At 39.7% G+C, this 17,239-nt stretch overlaps 1 protein-coding gene across 19 annotated transcripts in view; it reads left to right on the plus strand.

Moving 5' to 3' along the window:
• The window catches only part of LOC127005223 (voltage-dependent calcium channel subunit alpha-2/delta-3-like), a 223,061-nt gene that overhangs the window by 199,203 nt on the left and 6,619 nt on the right, over positions 1-17,239 (plus strand). For all 19 annotated transcript variants that reach the window (XM_050874057.1, XM_050873955.1, XM_050874027.1 and 16 more), the window contains 2 exons: positions 3,026-3,171; positions 3,536-3,728. In XM_050874057.1, the coding sequence (XP_050730014.1) occupies positions 3,026-3,171; positions 3,536-3,728 (339 nt within the window). The remainder of the gene's footprint in view (positions 1-3,025; positions 3,172-3,535; positions 3,729-17,239) is intronic.

The raw sequence follows: 17,239 nt of genomic DNA on the forward strand, positions 1-17,239 counted from the left end.
TTTACTTTATTCCAGTCCAATTTATTTCCAGGGCTGTTAAGGTTTCCTAGCGGTTGGTATCAGTTTTTTAATGCCAAAAATCATAAAGTTGTTGCATTACAAGCATCTTCCTTGCCTCCGTTTTGTACTGTGTGATGCAGCACATGGGCACCAAGTCAGTCAATATACTGGCTTATTTTCTATGAAAATGAAAATGCTTTTTAATATCTTAACCGAAAACAATATGCTAATGAGAATTATCACTTATAAGGGCTTTTGCATTCCTTCTTCAGCCTAAAATGTGCCATGATTTCGTATGCCCTCATACATAGCTTAACTAGCTGATGACAGTACACACACAACAGCATGCTGGAAGCATGGTGCCTATATTAAAAATGAACTTCACAATTTTATATGACTTCATAACTAATTATTGAATTCACCTGAATATTTTTTGTGGCTTGAAGATATATTTCCTTTGTGCCAGAAGCTTGGTGCTGAGTGCTCAAGTAGAACAAGGCTCAGTATATGTTTTGGGGCAAGACTTCATGACTTGACTTTATCGCCATCTACTGAACTCACATGTTACAGCTGCAATGATTTTTTTGGGGATGCTGCTTCCTACCACACCTTTTGTTTCATGCCAGATGATTCACTGCTTGCTGGATTGGATGCAGCTGCTTTCTTCAGCAAGAAGTTCGTCTTCATCAAGTGTTGAGCATAGAGCTTTGTTGTCTTTTCGGCAGTACCAGGAATATTGTCTGGAATTTGTACAAGTCTTTGATTCTGTCTTTGTAGGTGTATAATGATTTTATGAACATTGTGAAGTGTATGTAAATTGTATCTAGTTTGTGCTGCCATTTGTAAAGGTAATTAAATCCAATAATAATGTCACATTATATATATATATATATATATATATATATATATATATATATATATATATATATATATATATATATATATATATATATATATATATATATATATATATATATATATACACATACAATAACTACAGAAAGTTGCAAGACTGGTCATTTTAAAAAGAGGAATTAAAGAAAAAAATCAAAATTGAAGTGATACATTTTTTCAAATATTTAGTGTGGTCTTCATGGGCCTTCAAGACAGCCTCAACGCGCCTAGGCGTGGAATCAGATAGCTTTTGACAAAAGTCCAGGGGTAAGTGATGGATCCAGAGTTCCTTTAGTGATTAAATGATGCGTGGTACTGATGACGTGTCCTTGTTCTCCAGCTTCCTCTTCATGTAACCCCACATTTGTTCAGTGAGGTTAAGGTCTGACGAGTTACCAGGCCACTTCATGACTTTCTTTGCATTGTGGCATGGTGCACTGTCTTATTGGAAGAACTCACACTCGTGAAGCTCATAAAAAGTCAATAAATGTTCATTCATTGTACAATTTTTAGGGAGTACAAATAAACCAGCACATCCAAACTCACCAGTGAAACCTCCCGAAATCATGACAGAAACAGGGTGTTTCACTGTTGTCTGCACATACCGACTTTCAAATGGGTTGGCACCAATAGGGTGACGCAACTTGCCTTTCCGCTTTGCTCCACACTGGAATGTGGATTCATCGCTCTACATCACCTTTCGCCACTGAGCCACAGTGAAGTCCTTGTATGAATGAGCAAAATCCAGACGTGCCATCTTCATTTTCTTGGTAAGGAGAGGTTTCTTGGTGTGTGAGTGAAGTGGCAGCGTCAGATGCTTCTGGCACCTTTCTTGCACTATCCGTACCACAACATCTCCGAGCAGGTCTGGGTGCGCTTGCTTGAGTTCTCTGGCTGTGATACATGGATTTTCAATAACCTCAAGTCTTATCAGCTTGTCAGTCATAGGTGTGGTCTTCTGGGGACGGCCTGGGACTGGGGCAGGCGGAAGAACTTTGCTTGGCAGCAGCAACTAGGCTCTTTTTATCAAGGCAAAAATAGCAACCTTGCTCTGACCTGTGCGCTCAGCTATCTCCTTCTAGCTGATGTTTCCTTCATTCAAGGCGAAAATATGCGCCTTCTCCTCACACGACATCTTCTTACCAACCATCTTGAGTGTCAAAGGAAGATTTGGGAGGCAAAATACTAAAACATATGACAAGAGTGATGGAGGGGGAAAAAGACAGCCCAGCACAGTCTCCACCTGCCATCACGTCGCATGCGACACTGAGCTACAAACAACGAAGGTTCCAGCTCACCACCGTGGTGAGTTGCTGAAACACAATATTCACCCACAACGAAGAGTATAGTGATCGCAGCGCGGGAAATTGAAAGAGTACTGCCAGTGCACCAGAAGAGGAGCCAGTCTTGTAACTTTTATGTTACTGTATATATATATATATATATATATATATATATATATATATATATATATATATTTCTATATATATATATATATATCTTTATATATATATATATATATATATATATATATATATATATATATATATATATATGTATATATATATATATATATATATACATATATATATATATATATATATATATATATATATATATATATATATATATATATATATATATATATATATATATATATATATATATATGAAGCGTATTAATTGCTGTGCTTCAGTAGTATATTAAGCAGTAAGTTTAAAAAGTTGGTAGTAATGATACATATTTTGCCAACATACCAAAGAGTAAGATATAGTCCCCTTCTAATGTTTTGTTGAATGGTATGCATAACTGAGTGCGACATCCATTTATCTCCTGAATTTACAAAACCTCTTGGTACAGTTTTTTGCATGTGATTAAGTGAAATCTATTTACCATTTCAATAACCATTTACTCAAGACTTGCAGCAGGGTTCAGGCAAGTGCCACTGCTGCAGTGAAGCCCACCCTCCTGTTCCTCAGTCCACCCCCGTTTACTGAAGCCATCTGTTTGAAGTTCACATAACTCAAGCAAGACAATATTTTCTTTCCCACCTTATTTTTTGCTTTTTACCACTGGGGTACTTTTACTTTCACATCATACCTTTCTGGACTAAGCATAATGTCTCTTTCAGCTGGCATACATAAACAAAACTCACCCAAGACCCTGTGACAAGACAGTGTACTTGTATAAACTTCAGAGCAAAAAATTACAACAGGAAGGGGCTTACAAGCCTGTCAAGGGGAAGCTTTCCAACTGCCATACAAATGGATGTGGCAGGTAAGATTTTGAAGCTTGTGAAACGTGTTGTGTGGGAGAGGTAAATATGATATTTATACCATACATAATTAAGTATGGACTAGGTGAACTATGGTTTGTATTAAAATTGCATTAAAACACTCAGGTTTAACATTCATGTTATGCATAGAGGGAAGAATAGTAGGGTGTCTGAGAATTTGAAAATCATATGGCAAATATAAAATTGTAGAAAATGTAAGCTTCTTTAAAGGATTCTTGAAAAAATCATTATAAATGTGATAAATACTAGCCCACTTGCTTCACTACAGATTGAAATGCTTCTTTATAAGGAATTTTATGAGATTCACCCTGTGTTATTTTATGTCTTCATTATTTTCTCTCTCAGGCCCTTCAGTGTACAGAAGGTCATCCAGACCAATCTGATTCTTGTAGCTGTCAACAGCTTATGTCCATGTGAATCAAGAAAAGTTGACATTGAGCCTGTTGAAGTACAACACAATGAAACAACATACTGCAATCGACTGCTTCTACAACACTACCGCAAACGACCTCAGCCTTGTTTCCACTACCATCCTGATGTGAGTATGACTTTGAATATTCACCAGTACTTCTGTAAAGAAAATATGATGTGGGATCAAGATGCCACCATCTGCATCAACTCTTTGTTCATTTGTAATATCTTAAGCTGTTATCACACTGACTATGTTTTATATTTTGTTGCTTAACATAGCCAATTTATATAAAAAAATGCAGTGTTGAGAATCAGGTGCCCATCCACCTATCCCAAAACATTTTTTACAGTAAAAAAAATTGTTTCATTGATTTACTTTTTATTCTTTTATTCATCGAGTTTTGATGAAATCACAATCACAATAAGCATATAAATCATGAGGCTTGCCTGTAAGGGGAAAGTAATTTTATTATGGGATGTTCACACACACACACACACACACACACACACGCACACACACACACACACATACAGGGAGATGGAATTTAATGCAGACAAGTGCCATGTTATGGAAATGAGGAAAAGTAAAAAAAGACCAAGGAAAACATACAGGATCGGAGAAGAAAACTTATCGGTGGTACCTGAAGAAAAAGATTTGGGAGTAACAATGCAAGACACACTAGCCACAGAAAACACATAAACAAGCTGTTTGGAGAAACCTACAGGATGATGCAAAATATAAGGATATCATTCCATTTTATGGACAAAGAAATGATGAAGAAAATAATAACAACAATGATAAGACCAAAGCTTAAATGTGCTGCAGTTGTGTGGTCGCCTCACAAAAAGAAGGATATCAGAAAGCTGGAAAGGATACAGAGAATTGCAACTAAAATGGTCCCAGAACTCTCGAATATGACGTATGAAGACAGATTAAAGGAGATGGACTTGACGACACTGGAACAAAGAAGGGAGAGAGGAGATCTGATCACGCTGTATAAGCTGGTAAATAGTTTGATGAGGTGGATAGAGATGATCTCTTCTTAACTGCGAAAATGCTGGGACTGAGAGGACATAGGAAGAAACTCTTAATAAATAAACCTGTTTGAGTGACTTGAAAAAGTATAGTTTTCCACATAGAAGTGTTAACGCATGGAACAGCTTGTGGGAAGAGGTGGTGGAGGCGAGCAGTGTCCAACAAATAAAGGAAAGGCTGGATAGATGTAGATATGGAGACGGGACTATTAGGCCGGTTTCACACTGGGCGGTTTCGCCGTGCGGCGAAACTGCGGGGTGGGGAAGGGCAGTGGCGCCACCTAACCAGTACCATATGTCACACTGCGCGGCTGTGCTGCTCAGTTTACCTCCAGCAGTCATGCTATCTAAGCTCAAGGTTGTTTGTGTCCTTGAGGCAGAAGGATTACTTAAAGAGCCCACATGTCAGAGAAATTGGGTTCACCCTTTTCATGCTGAAAGGGAAACTAGTGAAAAGTTTGAGAAGTTTTATGAGAATATAAGGAAATATGATGAAAAGTTCTTTGACTAATACCGAATGACCAAGGCTTCATTTGATAAATTGCTGCAAGTTCTAAAGCCTCACATCTCCAAACAAAACACACAGTTCAGGAGGGCAATATCTACAGAGGAAAGATTGACAATTACACTAATTGAATAAACAAATCAACGTCAAACATGGTGGTCGACCACACGGTGAAACCGTCCAGTGTGACCATGTGCATTGAACTGTGTGTGTTCTGTCCTCAATCGGGGTGGGAAGCGGCACCGCAGCAGGGCAGTCCTGTCGCAGTATGATGTGGTGTTGGGTGACGCCGCGCGGCAAGTGACACCTCCAATTTGATTGTATCGCAAAAGCGGCGAATCCGTTTAGCGCTGCCACTTGGCAAAACCACCCAGTGTGACACCGGCCTTAGAGCTTAGCTCGGGCCCGGTAGACTACAAATACAGTATACCCTCAGTTATCCGGGTGCACCGTATCCGACCTCGCCTGTATCCAGCAGTTTTCAAAAATGTGATTTTTTCCAAAAATTTTTTTTTAAATTGTCGCGTGCCGCCAAAAGTCGTTCAAATTGCCCGCACGATGCCTCTAAGCTCTGCTCGGGTGGCATACCGACCACCAAGGTAAAGAGATTCTCTTTACCTTGCGCACCACAACAAAACAAGCGCCCCGCACGCCATTGTTTACGTTTACCATGGCCCAGTTAATTGCTTTTGTGTGTGTGCCTTACCTTCTCCAGGCATTGCTTTGCCTGTGTGTGGTGTTTGCGGCGCTTACCGTGGCGCTGATGTGTGTGTGTGTGTGTGTATATATATATATATATATATATATATATATATATATATATATATATATATATATATATATATATATATATATATTGGTCAGGTGTACAAGCGTTAATTATCCCGTTAGGAGTGAATCTTAACACCCACGTCCTTGGGGCCATGGTGGGTGCTGACCAGAGCACCACAACGCCCCAACAATTTTTCTTACGTTATGTCACTAATTATCGTTTGCAAGAGACGCCACAACACCCACGCACTTACTGTGGATGGGAAAAGGCTTGCCTACACTGGCGTTAGCGTATATAATGTAACATTACAGAAAACTAGGTAAAACATTCTCGTGGGCGGCGAGGCAAGGCGGGCAGTTTTTACGGCTATAATGCATCCTTCCTGCACTCGTTTCATATATCCACGTGTGCGCAGGCATAAAGGGCTGATGTGGGCATACAGACGTGAGCTTAAGTAACTCCGTTTGTGAGATAATAAGGATATATATTCTCAGGGCGAGCGGGGCGGGGTGGCGGTGGCGTGGCTGATATGTAACCCGTAACATATTTTTCTCTTTTACGGCTATAACATATCGTCCCTGCACTCAATCCATATATATATATATACGTATGCGCGGGCGTGGAAGGCTGTCGTGGGCTTACGGGCGTGATCTTAAGTAGCTACGTTTGTGCCGATGATATATTAAATGTGGTAGGCGAAAGTTAGGTTTTCAGGTCCGTAGACTTAACCTACACCATATCCGGGGTTTTCCCATAACTGGGTGCCCCCGTGGCTCTGTTAACCCGGATACCAGAGGGTTTACTGTAGGTAAATACACACATTCATCAATGGAAAAGAACTTGGGAGTAACTGTATCAGATAATTTGTTGCCAAAGAAACACATAAATAGCATTGTAGGTGAGACATAAAACCTGATGATAAACATAAAAAGTTGCTTTTCAATATCTGGATGAGGAAATGATGAAAAAACTGATTGTAAACATGGTATGTCCAAAGTTGGAGTACGCAGTAATATTATGGTTGCTGAGTATAGTCAAACATAAGGAAAGTAGAGAGGGTTCAGAGGGCAGCAACAAAGCTGGTTCCAGGACTAAGAGATTTAATATACGAAGAGGGATTGAAGTGGCTGAACCTACCGACACTGGAACAGAGGAGGGAGAGAGATCTGATTGCAGTATATAGGGCTCTGAGTGAGATGGAAAAAGTGGACAAAGAAGATCTAATAATATGGGCTACAAGAAAATCAAGAGGTCATTGAAGGAAGATGAAAAAGGAAACCAGTAGAAGAGCGCTGTAAGCACCTTGGCCTCCAGACGCTACAAGAGAGAAGAGTGAGGGGTGACATGATCCAGACATACAAGCTCCTGCATGGCTACGAGGACGTCCCCCTCACCAGATTCTTTCAACTCAACACTCACCGACTGCGGGGCCACTCCTACAAGCTGAGTAAACCAGACCATTGGCGAACCACAATGAAGAGAAACTGGTTTGCCATTAGAGTTATAGACCCGTGGAATAAGCTCTCAGATAATGTGGTATCTGCCCCTTCAATAGCCAGTTTCAAATTGCGGTATGACAGGCACTTGGATCAGGGGCATGAGGCCAACAGGTCTTAGAGGTGGGGAACACCAAAAGAAGTCACTTCTTATTCCCCCACTATCCATTCATAGGTAAGCATTCATAGGTAAGCCATATAGAAGAACAGCTTTCCACAAAGAGTGGTGGAGGTCTGGAATGGCCTGGAATAAGATGTGGTCCCCACAAAGACGATTCATGAATTTAAGGCCAAGTTGGATAATAGGAGATACAGAGACAGGATAGTACGAACATAGCTCCTCTCTCATATACCACAATTAGGTAAACACACACACACACACACACACACACACACACACACACACACACACACACACACACACACACACACACACACTATGATATTTTAATTAGGAAAGGAGCCTCTGGTACTTCACAGGGTGTATGCCATTTATTTGCACCCATCTGTAACAGCATTTGTGTACTGATGCATGTGGCAGCAGAGCACCACTTATTTTGCTTCGTAAAGAAAGTGTGGCACTTGGTGTAGTGATTGCCATGGCCTCAGTTGAAGTAAAGGTTCAGGCATGAGGTGCACAGCCTATCAATGTGTTCATCCTTTCTGCAGGATGTGGATGTTGTGGGAAACCTCTGGAGAGGAAAATATTACGGTCAGTACTTGTATAATGGTGCAAATTTAGGTAAACAGCACATTTAATATTAAATTTTGACAGAATCACCCATGGGAGCTTGAAAATGAATTCAAAAATATGGTTGAAAATATTAAAAAGGTGTAAATTTTGGCTTACAGAGGTATTCCAGCTTCAGATGCATAATAACTATTTTTACTTTATATGTTAAGGCCTGTGTACATTTATTCTTTCTTGTTTAGGGTTAACTCAACCTTTGTTTAATGGAATTTTTATTGTTGTACTTCTTTTGGGCTGTACTACTCCCAGTGTCACACTTCTTTCACTTGAAATTTAATTGGGTAGTATGGGATGTCATTACATGATGGTCATGATGGTCTGTTTTAGGCAACACTTAAATGTGGGGCATTGCATTCACCACTTATTCCAGTTTAGCCACTGCCTCTCATTCATAACTTGGTTTGTAAATCAGAATAATGCACAGTGAACCCCTTGTAGTCATTTCTCAGTTATGACCTTAAAGTCTGCTATTTGAAGTCAATTACTCAGTAGCTTAAGCCTTTGTTGGTGAAAATTCAAATCAGGTATGCAGACCACAACTTAGCTTCCCTCTCTCAAGTAATGTTAGCAAAGTACCACCAGTAGAAGTATAGTGACCCACCCTATGCGGAAAGCCCCCCAAAACTCACTTAGCCTTAGGGTACCTCATTAGCCGATTGGGTAGATAGTTGGCGTCCCGTCTAGCTGGTCACGGGTTCAATCCCCACATTGGAAATTTATTTCCCCATTTTCCGGTTTGGATCAATTTCTCTTCTGTTTCAAGACACAGGCATCATGTGTAACTAAGTACATTTAAAGTGGAAAGTTCCCCTCAATACAAAAGTAAAGAACCTAAACAACATGAAATAATAAAAATATACCTACTGCAAACAGTATAATAGTGTCCATGCTAGGATATAGCTGACTGTAGACAATTTGATTATAGTTTTTTTGTACATATGTCTGCACCGTAAGTAGTACGATAAGTACGTATCTTCATTGGGTGCTTACAAGTTATCTATGAAAATATGAGTATTGCTGTTTTATGTGGCAATGGCATTTAGTCATCCTAAACTTAAATCAAAAGTAATGACTGCTCAGCACATAGTGACAGCTCAAAAATTGAAGCATAGTATTAATACCACTAAGAGGCAGGGTACTTTAGTGAGTTAGAGCATTAAGACACTGAAGTTAAGCATCAGGGCATGGCAGCTGGAGCCTTATATAGTGCCACCATGTGATGTCAGGAAGGGCATTTGGTCCTAAGCCCCAAGCCACAACCCTACAACAGTGACTCCATGTGTGCATTGGTATAAAGCTGTCAAGATAAAGAAGAAGAAAGTATAAACACACTGAGGTACTTATTCTTTTTGCATTTACTCTGAAGACTAAGTAAACTTTAGTTGTGACCCATTTAGGAGGTTAATGTTAAGATTATGGATTCTCCTCTTTCAGGTCATAAGGGTTATAGGACTGATATAATTAATTGATAGAGGTGGTAGAGTGAATGTGGGGATTGAAAGATATGATTCTCCATAGTGATGGCTAATCAGATGGTATGGGATTCTTATAGGCAGGAGATGTGGTATGAGTGAGAGCAAAATATGTAGAGTACATGGTCAGGGAATTGATTGAATATAATACATTGAAGTGGGATGGGCATGTGATGAAAATGCAGAATGATGAGTTTGTGAAGGGAGGTTATCAAGTAGAAGAGCTGGTGTGGCTTGGAGACCACAGGTAAAATGGAGATAGGATTGAGAACTAGTGGCAGTTTGGGGGATTTGGTGTTACACTGATGGAAAAAAAAGAACTTCAGTGTGGAAAAGTGAAAATTTTCTGCTGTGACCACCCCTGGAGGGGAATTTGCAGGGGGAATAGGGCATTAGAACCATAGATAGGTACTTAGATTCCCTGTATATAAAGACACAGGTGCATCATTGCAGCAAGTAAAATGAATACTATTAATTATCCATCAGAAAATGTTTCAGTATTAGCATTATTGTTATGTTCCACTGTACATTGGTTTTGAAGTAGGTTAGAATAGAACCGGGCATCTTTATCACGTGATACAACAAAGATCATATGTAGAATTTTGGTATAGCAACTGTCAGTGCAAAAAATCAGTATTATGATGACTCCTTTGATTATTTATCTAAGCAACTTTCCTCTGAGTTCTTCTAATCTTTATTTTGTCATATTCGTTGTTTAGTTAAACAAGGCTTGTATAATATTTTAAAGGAACATTGGATTCATTAGTACTCTTATCAGTGACAAAGGATTATTTTCAAATTCCATAATTATTTGAAATGCTGCATTTCTACCTTTTCCTGATTAGTAAGATGGATCATTCTTGCCATGGAGCCAATCATATTTTTCTCATGGCTGGCAGTGCTGTTGATAAACCTACAATAATGCTAAACATGGAAAAACCTTATGAAGTAGGGAAGCATCAAACATGAGCTGGGTGACATGTTAAAACAGCCAGTCTTGTAGTCCAGCAAAGCTTTTAGTGTAACAATGACTTAAGTTCCCTTCTGTCCCCCCCCTCTCCTGCCTCCTACCATAGGAATTCCGGGTAAATCAACAAAAAGGGTCCTCATGTTTCATTTGCTTGACCCTCTCACTCTTTAACTTTAATCCTTTCAATCCACAACTAGACACTCCAGTCTCATACTAAGCTTATACCCTCTTAGATTTGTTTAAGCCTTTAACTAGATCCTGTTTTCATATTTTAAGCTTTAAAAGTTTAGTCACAATTAATTTAAACCCCTAAAGGTTTATGTAAATTCCCAGATGTTGCGTTTCCCCTTACATTTACTATCTATTTGAAAATTTCTTCCTATTCATCTGAGTTTCCTGCATCTTGCAACAGGCAATAGCCCTAATGTAGGGCTTGAGTATTTCTCACACAAAAAGGCAGCTGTACTTACTGAAAAACTCCTATCTCTCAAGTGTTTGTGAGGATTATTTTGTATGAGAGAGTCATACACTATAGTTTCTATACTGACCCTTTTGTTATAATTGTGCATACAGTGAAGCTCCAAAGTATCAGTTGAGTGAAGGCACACCACTGTCAGTAGTCAAGTTATGACTCCACAGTATATTAAAGGTGTGGCACATATTATAATCATTTGAATAAGATGTAATCTGGTGATTTGTGAATGCATTAAAAGTCCACTGATCCGAATACCACTGGGTGAACATCCCTAAAAAATGCGACAATCCAAATTTTTAAAGACAGAAAATAATGATCCAACAGTATTACCTAGATGGCAGCCCCCATAGGTGTTACAATCAACACTTTCTGTATTATTTTTGACTCAGCATATTCTACAGGAGCCATTTTTATTCCTGAAAACTAACAGATATTGATATATAGAAAAGTATCATTACATACTGGAGTACAAGAGGATCAACTGGGTACTGCCACTCTTCCTACACTGCCAGACTTTATGCTCCACTCCCTCTTGTCCAAAGTGGCAGAGGGTTTCTATTTTAGTTGTACTATGTAATTAAAGTTGGGAGCTTATGTCAAGTTGTGTTGTTGTCTCATTGGCCATTGAGCCTCTGGTGGATATAAACTATCTGTGCATATCTGGGTTACCATAGTGTCCCTTTCTTAGGTTGTTCCCCCAGATACCCAATTATCAATCAGTATGACATGGAGGATGAATAGCTAGGTGAGCTGACCAGTGATTGGCCTGGTTCAGGATCAAACCCGGGCTTTTGAATTCATAGTTAGGCATGTTAACCACTACATCACGGAGGTGCAAAGTATTAACCCGTGGGCTTCGGCTATGGGAAAGCTGAGAAGTGGCCGAGAAACGGCAAAATTACATTGCATTTTGAGACTAAGAAAAGAGCTTGGAACGTACATCAGTGTACTCCTCTCATAACCATAAAGCCATTAAAAATATTTACTTTTACTCGAACTCCATTGTTTTTGGGTGGTGTTTGTTACAAAATAAACAGTCTCGTGACGCGTGGCATCTAGCCGAGAGTCGCTTGTTGTCTACTACAGTACCCTCTCGAGTTTCGCGCTATCCGAGTTTCGCGATCTTCGAGTTTAGCGCTTAGTCCTAAATTCTTTCCATCACGACTTTCGCGCATTACCGCCACGAGTTTCGCGCTGCTTTGACATGTACATGTCACGTCTACCTACCGTCGGCGTCATGTGTGCTGTCTTAAAAGGCAGTCTCCAACCATTGGGAGCGAGTTGTTGGTTGTCCTAATGAATGGAAATCGGTTGTGAGTACGAGCGTGGATACGTGGGTACCGAATGGCTGCATGTAAACAAACAGATGACGGCAGTGGCTAAGGAGTGAGGAGCAGTGGAAGATGGCCCACCAAGAGACTCGTAAAATGGACTGGTAGAACTGCTTTGCTTACTACTTGATTAACAAGATGAGAGAACACCCCGTGCTGTGGAACCACAGTCCAAAAGTCTTTTTCTCGAGTCAATGAAAATTGTAGATCTCCCAGTGTTATTTTCCTTTTCTTCTTCTTTTGACCTGTAAGGCATGGCAGCGACGGTGAAAAGTAATAGTGAAAAATTGCAAAAGGGCATAGAAAAGCAAAATCAGGGAAAGAAAAGGACAGAAAACACCTAAGTTCAGGGTGAAGACAGTCATGTTGTTTGTTACCAATGTTACCAATGGCGGCGATCACCGCTTAGTATTTCACGTGAAACTGGCCGATAGGGGTGGCGGCTGCTGACTCATCGAGAGATGTTGAGAGCAAGTGGTACGTGTGGCTCTAGGCTAACCCCGCAGCCGCTACTACCCTATCGGCCAGTTTCACGTGGAAATACTATAGCGGCGACCGCCGCCATTGGTAACGATCAAAAACAAAATGACTGTGAAAGCGCCAGTGCATGATGAAGTATAAAAGTGTGGAGAAGGAGGACCTAAGGAGCGATACAAAGCGTTACAGGTCAAAAGAAAAAGAAGAAGGTCCACTACACTGGCCGGTGGTGCGAGAAATATCTCCCCGATGAAATTAGTCATTCTGCTGTCCACCACGCATGCACGCTGTGAGAATACACAGCATTATAAGTAGTAATTTGCCTGGTTTGGGTCTAGTCTGCCGCTTGTGATCTTTGTGAGCAGTGAGGGAAATATGAAAACAGTAAACAAGTTGAACTTCTCAGCGAGTTATTTTGCAGCGGCGGCAGTGGTTTACGTTCAATAGGCATTGAAAAGTCAATCATGATATTAGTGATTTCATGATTTTTAACAGAAAGAGTTAGCAGATTATTTGAAAACTATCAGAAAAATATAGGTTTGTCCAACTGTCCCACGGGTGACCGCGAGCGACTGCCCTTACTTTAGCAGACGACACCACGTGGATCACAAGCGTGTATTCAGAACTGCCAGCCAATTGTAAGGCAGCTGCCTTCAACTGCGGCTTAAAAACGAACTGTTCTTACTCACCATTTTCTGCCTATTAACAAGGTACATATTTTGAGATAACAAGAAAGTAAAGTCGAAAAAATGAAGCAAGCGTGAAACTCGAGAGGGTATTGTATAGAGAATTTGACAAGTGATTACTGTATGGATAGCTAATTCAGTTTGCCATGACCTTACAGCACCACCTATGACAAAAAAGCCCACATCAAGATCACTCACCCACCACAATGACCAAGGGCATTCATGGTGGGTTGCACTATGCCACCACCGCCTACAATTAGGTCGAATTAGGTGTTTTATGGCGAGCCCTTTTTAGGGTCCACCGTACCACAGCCACGATTTGTGAAAGCCTTGAAAAGGGTCTGCCGATGTCCTTGGGTTAAGGTTGCAATGTATTGTATGTTAGAAGCTCATTTCCTGAAACTAACAAATTGATCTGTGAAAGTGTTTTATTACATAAATCTAGAATGTAAAAATTTGGCCTGGAATGGGCTGCTCAACCCCTCCCATCTCACACTGCCTGAGACCTTGCTGCCCACACAAAACTTTGTGACAATAGGTTATATGATAATTTAGTTCAGCAGATTACTCTTTTTAGGCTACTGTAGACAGATAGGATTGGTTAGTTCTGTTTTATTTTAGTATTGTCTTTATTGTTATATCATTATTATTTTTATCTTTTAACTAGTATCTGACAAATATGTATTTAAAAGTTTATAAAGCTTATGTGCATATAAGAAGCACCTCAGTTTTGGCTGGCCTTATCTTAAAAGGAATAAAAAGTCCTGTCTTTCCTGACATTCACAGCGCTCCTCACTGGCAGGTCATTGTAAAGCTGCTTGCGCATTTAGGTCTTGTTTTTGCCAGTCATTAACTTTTTTTCAGTTGAAGTTAGACCAAAATGCCTTGCAACTGCTCTGTTGTCAATTCTCTTGGTATATTGTATTACTGGTAATATATAAGAAATTATGTAGATATTTCTTCTCTTTAACCCGACCATGTTGGGTTTTTACCTGCAGCTGGGAGTAATTACTATAGTTGGGCTTTGCATTGGCTCTCCTCTCCATCACCTCAGCCCTTGAGTAGGTGGTGAGTGAGCACCCATTACCCTGGGATACAGGGCTATTGTGATAGTCTGGTTACCACAGGTTCCCCAGGTACCCATTTATCAACCAGCTTGAATGAGAGGATGAACAGCTGAGTGGGCAGCACATCAACTGCCCAGGCCTGGATTGAACTTGGGTCTGCAGATTTGTAGTTAGGCATGCTAACAACTACCATGGTGTTACACTACTCAGTGTGTCAGGCAAGGTACATGTATATATTGCTCATGGTGATGCATAGCCAACTGCTGAAGTTGCAGAGACCTAAACAGCCCCAGGTTCATGCATGGAGTCAAAACCTGACCATATCCTAACTTTATATACAGGTGGAGTGCCAATGTGAGTTTTGAAAGGAACTGCTTGCAGCCTATGTCAATCTCAAGAAGGCAGGTATTTTATTCAGTGCATCATGAGGCACTCTGGGATCTCCTGCAACTCTGCGGGATTCCTGCAGGGACCATTAGTCTATCGACTGAGAGTGCTGTGAAGTGTAGGGGAGCGTTTACAGATTTTTTTCATATGAACATGGAAGTGAGGCAGGACTTTGTCCTTGCTGCATTACTTTTCAACACTTATGTGGACTGGGAATTAGGCAGAGTCATTGTGGAGTATCTATTGGCAATACCAGTGTCGCCTATCATGTTTTTGCTGCAATCCTCGCAGAGGTTCTGGTGATGGCCCTCAAGGCACTGCACTAAGAGGCAAAGCCTTTGGGACTTCAGGTCTCCAGGGACAAGAGCAAGGTTTAGGCATTTGGAAACTTGCTGGATGAAATATTACAACTTGTTCATGCTTGTGGTGAGAATGTTAAGATCTTGAAATATTTCTCATGTATCATGGTAGTGTTGGACATAACAGTAGTGGGTCTCGTCAAAAAGTCTTACAGCGGGCAGGCTTGGCATCTACTACGATTTGGATTAAAGGACTTTTATTGTATCTTCTTTGCATTAAATTTTAAACATAACATGTGCCATATATCTTGTTTTTAGTATTTAAATTCTTGTCCCTCACAAATGCCTATTTTTTTCATACATTTAATACATATAGAAAAAACATGTTGAATAGAGACTCATCCAGTTTAGACAATGTTCTGTAATATCTTTCATTGTTATACCTTTATTTCACTTCATATGAAAAAAGTAATTTCATACAGTGGCCTGCAAACATTAGCAGATTCTTCTACATCTGTACACTGGCCAGACTCTGCTGTGCTGTGGAGTGTCTGTGATTCTAGTTTTCTCACTTAATTTTTCATTGAAATTTGCCACTGACAGTACAACAATTACTGTGCCATTACCATGTGATGATCTTCCTTTCACAATGCTCTCTCCTCCCAGTGAACAGAAGTGTTCTTTGAAATTTATATTTATTTAAAAGTTTTCTAAAACACTTCAGTCATTAGAAATTTCACTGTATAAATGTTTTACCTAATCTCACATCTTCTTCTATCAGATAAACTTGTTCAAATTCATCACTAAACATTTGGGAATTAATTCTCATTCTCAGTTAGAATTGTTTTAGATTATTTTAACTATTGTCTGCAAAATATCATTTAGGTTTTATTTTAAGTAATTAATCTTATTTTTCTCCAACCTCTCTCCCTTTACAGTTATCCTTTCATTGTCAGTCAGTTACTTTTTCTAGCTCCCTTCCCCAACAAGTAGGAAATTTTACTGTAGTTCAGAAACTGTGCTCGTCGTAGCCCGTAGCCTACCCATGGATCTTGGTGGATGCTTATGAGTGGTTTGCAACCTGATAACTAACAATTAACTTGAAGCGTGTTCTCAAGTTTAATATTTTTATGTAAATGAAGAAAACTGACTAGTAGGAGAAGGCAGGCAGCTACAGCTTTGTTGCCTTGAGAACTCCTCTTACTCTCATAACAATTTTCCCACTGTTGCTTTTTTTTTCCATGTTAAGCTGATGAGCATGGAGGGAAGCAACCATGTTCATCTTCTTTTTTTTTTTATCTAATATATGACAATAAAAAGCTTCATCTTTGACAGTGAACAAAAGTGATGACTGTTGTTGACGCGTCTTGTGCTCGATCCCTTCCTGTCCTCCTTCAGGAAGCATGTCCTAACCCATTTAAGGCCTGTAAAGGATCTAAACACAACCAGGCTGCTCTCTGAGGATGCCACCTCAGCTCATGATATACAGAGTTCTCATTAATCATATTTTGAAGTGACTATTGTGTTGTGAACATTTTCCTAATGATGTTATAATTAAGTATCTAAGTAGTGCAGAACTTATTATTAATACTGATTATGCTAAATAAAGGAACAATTCATACATGTCCTGCAGATTCTTAAAAATACATAAAACTATTTAACCTTGATTGGGTTACAGATGGGAAAGCAGTGAGAGAAAGGTATTTCCTCAGAGAGTACCAACTTTAGGCATGAGTCATTCCATGTTGCCTGAAAGTGCCTTCCAAAGCCAACTGTCTACACCTGTCTACCCTTGATGCTCTACCCATCTAAATATTATGACTTACTAGCTTTACAAAAAAAAAAAAAAAGTCAGGTTCTCAGGTATTAGAATTTGTAATTCCTAAAAAGGAATGATTTACCAAAGGTCGTGGTA

Source organism: Eriocheir sinensis, chromosome 3, assembly GCF_024679095.1.
Source record: "Eriocheir sinensis breed Jianghai 21 chromosome 3, ASM2467909v1, whole genome shotgun sequence".
NCBI lineage: Eukaryota > Metazoa > Arthropoda > Malacostraca > Decapoda > Varunidae > Eriocheir > Eriocheir sinensis.